General features: G+C 35.6%; 1 protein-coding gene across 1 annotated transcript in view; it reads right to left on the bottom strand.

The window, feature by feature from the left end:
• The window catches only part of tapas (tudor domain-containing protein 7 tapas), a gene marked incomplete in the record, with an annotated part of 44,350 nt that overhangs the window by 615 nt on the left and 33,735 nt on the right, over positions 1-10,000 (bottom strand). Inside the window, 9 exon segments of the mRNA XM_086549589.1 lie at positions 1-1,383; positions 1,803-1,951; positions 2,158-2,306; positions 2,506-2,657; positions 3,469-3,578; positions 3,720-3,835; positions 4,151-4,261; positions 6,376-6,480; positions 9,043-9,170. The exon segment at positions 1-1,383 is cut by the window's left edge and continues 615 nt beyond it. Coding sequence (XP_086405715.1) covers positions 1,154-1,383; positions 1,803-1,951; positions 2,158-2,306; positions 2,506-2,657; positions 3,469-3,578; positions 3,720-3,835; positions 4,151-4,261; positions 6,376-6,480; positions 9,043-9,170 — 1,250 coding nt within the window.

Raw genomic sequence — 10,000 nt, 5'->3', positions numbered from 1 at the left:
CAGCAACACAATCATGTTTGAATATTAGATTGTTTCCTTTGTTTTTGGTATCATTTTTTATTTATATTTTTTTTGAGTGTTTTTAAAGTTTTTGTTTTTACATGTTTTTTTTTAAGTTTTATTGTCTGAACTGTTATGGGGCAATCTACATCTAGATGCCAATAAACAAGTTGAGCCCAAGCAGCCCATATTATGGTCCCCCCTGGCACCATATCTGAGGTTCTCTTACAGTACATCATGCATGCATGTTTGCTTGCTTGCTTGCTTACTAGGGGGAAGGCAAGTAAGAAGTAATTGTTTCAAGTAAGAAACTATAACTTATTTAAGACAGAGAAAAAAAAAATCAGCACAATATCTTCTCAACTCCGAAATTCCACTGAGGAGATAAAGTCTACAAACAAGAACAGACTCCTACAATGAGCTGCTAGAACAATACTGGGAAGAACGGAACAATCACAGATATATTGGTGATGACTTTTACCAGCTTAAAGCTTTCATCAGCATTTCAAGAAGTCTTGCATACAATAGAAAAAAAAATTACAAGTCTTAGTGAAATTCATAATAGTACACGATACATTGTTCAGATAAGGTGGGGCTTACAGATCTAAAAACTTTATCTCCATTTTATAGAACAGGAGACAGCACATGATCTTATCTCTCTTTCTAAATATATATAAGAAATGCTATATGTTTATGCATATAAGCTGCTCAGTGAAACTATGGTTACATTCCTTTATAATGGTAATTATTTTATAATCTTTTTTTTTCAGAGATAGTAGGTGTTTAAGCATACATTAGGATATCTTATAAGCAAACTAAAGTACAACATCACACAAGCAAATTGTACAAGATAAATAACAAAGTTCTAAAACAATGATGCTTACAAAAACCTTTTTGAAAAGTGTAATTCTCTTGATTCAGCATAACCATAACAAAATGGAAAAAAAGCGTAAGAAAATATAGACTTAAACTGCTAACAAACTCTAAACAACATTTCTGCAAACCCTTTCACAAACATTAACTTTGCTGCATTATAAACCTCTCACTGGAGTCTACACACGACCCTTAAAATATTTGCATACTTCATGTGCATAGTTTTACCGCCTAGACACACATGCAAATGTAAACAAAAGCAATTCCATACCAAAATAACCTACTGCACATGCTGTCTCGCTGCTCTTCCCTCATCCACAAGAATCTGATCAATGTAAACATCAAGTTTTGGATCTGATGTGTCAATAAGCCTTAGGGAGATTATGTAGCCATCATTGTCGTTTACAGCCTCAATGTTTGCCACGACCGAGACAAACTCCCGGTACTCAACAAGCTCCTGGAAACGGCAACAGTCTTCAGGGGTCCAGTCCAAGTTTGCTGCTGATATGCCTGCAAATGGTTGATTTGTGCTGTAAATCCCTAGCCAGGAGTGAAATGAGAATGTCTCTCAAGGAAAAATTTAATCATATGAAAAAAAATTGGAACAAAAATGAAGGAAATCAGGGGAGGAGGAGAAGGAGAAGGAGGAGGAGGAGGAGGAGAAGGAGAAGGAGGAGGAGGAGGAGAAGGAGAAGGAAGAGAAGGAGAAGGAGAAGGAAGAGAAGGAGAAGGAAGAGAAGGAGAAGAAGAAGAAAGAGAAAGAAAAAAATTGTATGGAGGGAGGGACAATTATGAAAAAATGAACCCTATAACCAGGTGGAAAAAAGACAAGATACAAGATTTTTTCATTATAAAGATAGAAAAAGAGAAAAAAAAAACAGGAAAATAAAATCTCTGCACATTTACAGACACAGCTACTCTACACTTACCACTGAGTTTAGCCTTGATTGCCTGGTATGGAAGAGCATGGAAAGTAGTGGGGAGTGGCTGGACACTGTCTCGCGTCACTATGAAGCAGTCCCCGTAGTCGACAAACAATCCCGACACAATGTCACCTTGATGCATGCTCACCTGCGCTCTGCATGGAGGTGAAAAATCAAGGGTACTGTTTCTTCAGCAAAAATAGCTATGTTCATATTTCCAACTTGATTCCTGTATGTTTCCCTAGGTACTTCCCTGGTCTCTATCCAAGCAAATCTGTCTGTCTTTTCCTTCTTTCTTTCACATTACCATTCACTATAATCTTTTGTGCCTTCCTGATTCCCAGAGCACTTCTTTGCTTACCTGTACCAAGAGTCATCACTGTGCTTGACTGCATAAAAGCCTCCGGCCTGGAGTTCATCCAGTGTCTGAAGGTTATTAGCATTGTTGTAGTACACTTGCATCTTTGACATCAAGGAAGACAGTTTCTTGGTCATCTTCCAGGACTGAACCTGTAATAAATACCATCAACAATAAGTCATTCTAATACAATTCAAGGGTTTCATTTTAGAAGAACTTATAATGAATTATTCGTTGAATATATTATAAATTATAAATCACTGGAAAATATTATTTATAAAAAAAAAGTATCAATTTTTTTACAACCATTTAAATCTAATGTTGAAATTTCAAGCATTCAGAATTACTTACTGCAAAGTTAGATGGGCTCGCAGCATAAGTTACATAAACATCGAAGAATTCCCCAACGCGAGGCACCTCCATAGGAATCAGTGCCCCAGGCCGGGGTGAAGTTGGGGTCGACTCGTAATAACTGTTCATAGATGACGGGCCAGAGTTCAGACCTAGTGGAAATAATCTTGTGAGAGAAGGTTCAAAAATAACAATTTAGTTTTAACCCATTCACAAGTTGAGTGAAAATTTCCAGCTCTAAATTATTGGAATGCCGGGGTTTTCATATGCATAAGCCTAACGCCTCGGGACTCTCAGGCGCACTAGCTGCGAGTGAGCGCTATAAGCCTGCTCACCCAGCACGCCAGCCTTGACCAAATATCTCGTTGCTGTCGTCTGACCCAAAAACCACTGAATGTGATAGCAAGTCAACCAGTGCAAATGGGTTAAGCAATCATTTTATTAGACCATCTTTGTTTTTTAACCCTTTCCCGACGGGGCACGCACTATGCGAAAACCCCTACGCTGGGCCATTGCAATATTGCATTGGAAACGTCACACTGGCATGATGCCCCGGCATCGGGAATTTAGCTGTGTCACACGAGTGTGATGCACCGTCGTCATAGGGTTAACAGGATGAGAAAATTTAGAATGTTTAGACACCAACACAAGCACCTTTTGGTTTTGTTGTTGGTAAAAGACATATTAGGCCTAAAACTTTAAAGAAATAAGGAGAAAACATGGCACAAGTTACTCATTTTACATTACTTTTGGCAATTTGAAGTCTCCCTAGATACGCCTTGCCCAGGGAAATATACTTGTAATGTAACTAATATGCAATGCAAGGCAGCTGAGGGTGGTTCTGAGACATGAGCTGAACCTGAGTATGGAACTACTGTATAAGCCATTTTCCTTTACTACTGATTATCAGAAATATATGAAGGAAGAAAAAAGCCTACCTCCCATTGCATTTACATTACTCACCAGAGCTGCTGGAAGTCTGACTGTTTGTAGAAGAACGCCGTGATCTTGTTCGTGAAGGGGAAAGAACGACCTCCTTGTTGACACTGTTGTTATTGCTGTCACCGTCATTTCTAATTGAAAGATAAACAATGTAGGTCTCCTCTAAACTTATGTTATCTTGCTCTTTCCTAATATCAAAAACACATCTCAATTCACTTTTTAATTCAACAAAATTATCTCAAACAATATAGCAATTTTTACAAAAATCATACCTGAAGAGACTGGCATCTATGCTGAGTGTTGCATTTATGGACACCAACTCATTTTGAGGCTGTAGACGCTTGAATAGTTCAACCAATGGGGGACCGTTACTTTTAACAGCTTGCACCTGCAGAGTGAATATGATAAATTAAAATATCCCAACTCTAGTAGAGCAACATACTTAAGTCTATGCTGACCAATCTTGTTATTCATAACACTGCAATGACACTCATTTTCTATTGCTTGCCTGTAGCAATAAACAATTTATGTATTTTTTACCCATGTTTACACATTTAGTCTTTTAAGCAGGATACTTAAATAAGCTTAATGACAGCCTAAATGCCACTCTGTAATATCACATCACATTAAAGCTACTAACACTAAATCTAAAACAAATGCTCATGTGCATGAAAACTACTCCGAAATCCAGAAAAACACGAACCTTGAGTAGGAGAGGCGAGTCCTCTGGCAACAGCTCCATCAATCTGTGACAAGCGCGCTCAGTCCACTCTAGGCCAGCAGATGGTACATTGTGCAGGCGACATAAGAGGGCCTAAAGAATTGAATGTGTTAGCGGTGGAAAATGTTTCACTTTCCTTCTCTACAGCTTAAGATTCTCATGCTTACATGAGGTGACCTAAATTAAATAGACAAGCTTCATTTAAGTTTCTAGAATCATCTTAAATTCATTTCCAGAGGAAATAGCTTGTCTGATTGTTTTTTTGTTTTTTTTTTTGGACAGGAGATAATATTCTAACTATATTAGAAACACAGCAAACTGTCTCAATGTTGAAATACCAAGTGCTCACAGGATACAGTATTGTTAACGAGACATTCAAAACCATAGAAAAATGGTAAAACTGTGCTTTTGTAGATGCCAGTCCTTTGTCTTGGCCTGAATAGCATCAGCAAAACTTTCATGTGCCACTTTGCAGATCATCTACTTACATTTACCATAATAAAAAGAAAAATGCCAGTTAGTTTTCAATTGCAAAATGATGTAGAAAAATAAGCAGACAAAAAATGTTTGCATTTTGCAGACAGGTAACATAACCACTTAAAATGAAAATAAAAGCAAAAAAATCTTTCACTATCAGTCTATATCATCATATATACAAGAATATGGAGAAAAATTTTTCTTTATCACATACACATTTACTAAAACTCAAGACAAAAGACATTCGGCAGCCAAATAAACAAGACAAAGTCTGTGTGGTTTACTGTAGGCTAAAAGGAAAATAAATTTATATATTTATATCTGTACCAGTTGACTATACCAAAATGAATAAAAAGCAACACACACTCCAGCAATCAACAATGATATCTTGTGGTCATAAAGAATCCGTTCTCTTCACCACACCTCTCTCCTTCCCATGTTCTAAATGCCAGAAAGGCAAGAGCTAAAACATGGGATTTATTCTCCAGTGTAGTTATATGGTAGAGAAAAAAGTAGTCAAAATAAAAGGTCAGTAACTTTTGTTTTGTCGTCCCTATGGTTTTTGCTGTATTTCTAATAATGTGAATAAATAGAAGTTGCTACCAATTACCACTTCAGAAAGTTTTTAGCTTCCTCAAGGCTTCAGACTTCATGATGGACAATGCTGTTTCTTGGTAATCAGCCAGTGAACCACAGCATTTCAAACTACAACATGACCATGCAATCAGGACATGTTGCATGCATACAAGTTCATCACATGACAATTTAATTGAACTGCATGATCATGTTAAGATAGGCAGGGGAGACTCCAACAAACAATAGGAGAAAAAGAAAGAACAAAAAAAGGGGGACATCTGAGCAAAACTTATATCAATAATTTATTCTTCATCCTTATGTAACTAAATGGCAACCACTTGTAAAACTGAAAAAAATGCAAAGCAAGTCAAATAGCAAATTCAAAGCAACAAGCTGTTCAAGCAACAAAATGTTTAATTCTTATTATATCAAACACTTATTTCTTTCATAATTTTAATGTAAACAGATACTATTTGTGGATAATATTGTAAAAAAAAAACAATAATAATAACTAACTAAATAAAAAGGACCTATCTATATTGAGTCCTATATTCTAATTTAACAAACAAACAACATTTTGAAAATAAACTCAAACTTTCAAAACTTGCTTATTACATTTCAGTGCAAGTTGATGGTAACTTAAAGAACTAATGAAAATTAAGACTAAGAATACAAATATGAATAAAAAATTGAAACATGAATAACAAATGTAATAAAAAAAAAAGAAAAAAAAATCATCATCAGTAATAATCTAATAATAAAATAATAATAACAATAATAACAATAATAATAATAATAATAATAATAATAATAATAATACCAATAACAACAACAATATTAATAATAATAATCATCATCATCATCATGATAATTATTATCAGAATAATAATAAAAATATCAACAGAAGTATTAACAATAATACCAACATCAATTTTAATGATACTAATAACAACAATAACAACAACAGGAATAACAATAATAATAACAACACAAGTTGTGCATGTTAGCTTAGCACTTCTGCCCACCCCCTCCTCTAGATCTGTTGAGGCCTCCTCTTCTTATCTTAGCTTAGTCATCATACATGTCTATCAGTTCACTGTCTGACATATAACAACCATTTTTTGAAAATCATCAAAACCCTTGTAGATGTTTACCTGGTGTGGGATTTTGGTCAGACGTTCATTGACACCTTCCAGCGGCCTTAGGCTGGCGGACGGCACTCGGTCAGAGTTGCCAAAGTCCACAAACCACATCAAAACCTGTTAGTTGAGTTAAGGGGTTAGTTAGACGAGCACAAGCAGCCACACACCTAAGGCCTAATATGCAGACGTAACTTTGCTGCTGCAGAGCATGGTCACACATGACTGCAGAACACTAAGAGGAAGTGCACTGGACAACACACATGGCCCATCACTTGTCTCCAGCACACATAAACCATGCAGAAAACTATTACATTATCAACACAGGGCTCCACGCATACACTGATTCCCTGTGCAGACAAAGTAATACGCCTCTTAACAACACACTGCAGCAACAAACACATGGGTCTGATATTGGCACAAGGAAATATGATAAAACTATTATAAGCCAACTAGGCAGATGCAGTCCAGGGAAACTGTAAATACAATTAATAAACACTATAAACATTCCACAAACACTTTCAGCATGCTTCTGTTATGAAGAAAAAATTTAATGTTGTTGTAGTTTTTTTTCTTTTGTTTTGTTTTTGTTGTTCATATAATGAATTTGGTAATCTACTGCCACCTAATACTGGGTTAGGACAGATGGTCACAGAATGGACATGAAAGAGTACCTTGTTGGGTAGCAGAAGTCCCTTACCCTGGAGTCCGTGACACAAGAAGGGTAGAGAACAATACCATGTGAGGGGGGACGAACACACAAGTATGTGATACTATTCTAATTCATGCACAACAAAGAGTTATAAAAACCACTATCTGTTAATAAGTATCTAGATTTTTTAAAGACAATAATTTGGGTGAGAAAAAACACTGATTAGAACCATAGGCTGTACCTGGGAGGACAGACAGACAGTTACATTATTAGAATCTATTCCTCTATACAATACTACTGTATTTTGTACAAATCTGAATTCACCTTAATTCCTAAGTGATATACAGAAAGCTATACACAGGAGGTCCTATGGAAAACATTAAATTTGGTTTGAGAATTCAATTTTGTTTCTTATGAATGAGATAGGAAAAAAAGGGGAACCGGTCAATCCCACTCCCAAATTATGATATTTTCTTCTTCACAAATGGTCCACAAAATAATCCCAATTCCAAACCTGAATGACCCCCTCACCATAGCATGTTTTCAGCATAAATCTCTCCCTTATAACATCCCTAGCCTCATTGAGCTATTCTGTCATAATCTTGGTAACTCTCCATCTTATCTTTCAACAAAATGTTTAATGTCATGTTAAAGCTGTCAAAAAGGGGTTAAGGAAATGTAGGAATTTCTATCTTGCTAATCAAAATTACAAACATTATCAATTGAGTTCTATATTTCCTAAATACTAATGAAAAAAAAATATATATATTCATAGCAATTTGATTTTTTTAAAATGAAAATCTGTTTCCAAAGAACCTCCCTCAATTCCAAAATGAAAAATCTCAAAACTACTTTTAAAAATTGTGACTAAAAACTGTAATTTATTAGATAATGGAATTTGCTGCTAATCAAATGCATTACATCTTTTGAGTAAACTGAAACCTAGTACAATTAGGACAAAACAAGTTTCATGTGCACATGTCCATAAGCTCGTTCAAAAAGAAAAAACTCACAACTTCCTAACTTACATAAATACAATCTACCTTCGTACTTCAGCAAAAGTCAAAATCACCAAATAAGACAATATCAGTAAGGATGGGAAAAATACAGTGGTGCTTGATGGAAGGACAAATCTGCAATTGCAAATAACATGTGCAAATAGTGTAGTTTAAATAAATCAAAGTGTGGTATGGTGATAGTGTAGATGTTTACAACCAAACATTACCAAAAGGAAAACAGTCTAAACAACTGAACAGATGATACTATATGTGATTGGAGTATACAAAATTTTGTGAGTTTAGGACAAAAAAAAATATATATATATATACAGAGTATCTAAATCGTTTAGAAAATCCTATTAGAAAAACAGGGAATAAATCCCTTGAAAAACCTTAACTTCATATCGGTATATATCTATCGTGTTTGTTTCATGTGTTCTGTTAAAAATATGATGCATAATGGCTTTCAGGCTTAGCAATAGGTAAAGGATTCTGTGCTCAATGCAATGTGCACATCTCTCAAGATGCAGGCAAGCATGTCAAGTTCATGAGCTATTTTGTACTTTCCCATGAAATGTTTATTCTATTCTTTTATAAATTAGCTTTTACTACAATCCTTGTAAAAATTATCTCTACTAAACGTAAAAAGAACAACTAACAGTAATTTTTTCATATGAAAAATACAATGTGCATACTAATCTCCTGCTAAGTAAATAATTTATTCCCAATTCAGAATGTTTTTCTCCTCTTTTCCTCCACTCTATGTTAATGTCCCCCCTTTAATGCCCACCTGACATGTATTATGTAGATCTATATAAGCATATGTTTCAACACCCAAGATAAAGGCACCCACAACTAGACTTCAACACTAACACCCAATAACTTCACACTAGGTTTTAATTCTGAAACCCACTAACTTTTAAGACACTATCACTCTTCTCATCTGACTATATCCTAACCAGCACTCCCCCACTTAAGCCACACCAAAGCAAATCTGCAAGTAAACACGAGGCTGGTCCTTCATTGTCATACCTTGCCATCTGGGTCGACATTACTTCGAGGCGCTGCACGGTACCACTGGCCATCTTCGGAGAACTGGGCTAGATAAAGGCGGGTTGGGTCTATCTTCACATCTTCTCCCAGCATCTCTTCAGTTCGACCTTGAGAAAAGATTCTAAGTGTTAAAAATGTAAAACATAGAGCATTTTAGGTTCTTGTGTAAAATCTAAACAAATCTATTCAATTCTGATTAGTTTCTGATCATCAAAAATTCAAGGAATTCCTCGATATTAACCCACTCACGACAGGGGCATTCCAGCCTTGCATGTCACAATGCCGGGACTTTCGAACGCTTAGGCCTAAATCAATTAAATGACTGGCACCATATTGTGCCACCCGGCCACCGGGCTTTTGAATGAGCGGTACAGTAGTGTACCACCCGTCCAGAGAGGGTTAATGACTTAAAATTGTGATTAACCAATTGGTTGTGGTTTTAACAAAATATGTATACAGTCATGTGGTAGGTTTATTATGACTAATGGTGCCTTGACAGTAAATCATGCCATCTGCTAACAATGGGTTAAATGTCCACAAATTAAGTACTTATTAAAATGCATAGCATATTAACACATTGCAGACGGAGATAAAATTGCTTGACCAGCCTCTAGGATAGGTTTTATTTTAGAGAGAGACCGCTTGAACCAATATAATTTGAATCATCCCACTCTCTTTCAGTCATTCATTGTAAAACTAGAGCGTTTTTTTTGTTTTATTTTTTTTGTGTTTTATTGACTTTAGAGACTTATATGTGCCATATGACAGGCTCTATCAGTGCTGCAGTTGACTAAAATTGTAGTATATTATCCATATTAGCTCAATATTTTCTTTATACTCAGTAAGATAGAAGTATTGCTGTTTTATGGGAGGACAAAAGGCAACTTTATTTTTTCGTATTTTTGTGCTGTCATGAACGAATACGAAACATATAACC

The sequence above is a fragment of the Penaeus japonicus genome, unplaced genomic scaffold (assembly GCF_977035675.1).
Source record: "Penaeus japonicus unplaced genomic scaffold, GWHDUDI00000001_assembly GWHDUDI00000022, whole genome shotgun sequence".
Lineage (NCBI taxonomy): Eukaryota > Metazoa > Arthropoda > Malacostraca > Decapoda > Penaeidae > Penaeus > Penaeus japonicus.
The sequence above is the reverse complement of the archived record's forward strand: the minus strand, read 5'-3'. Positions and strand labels throughout refer to the sequence as shown.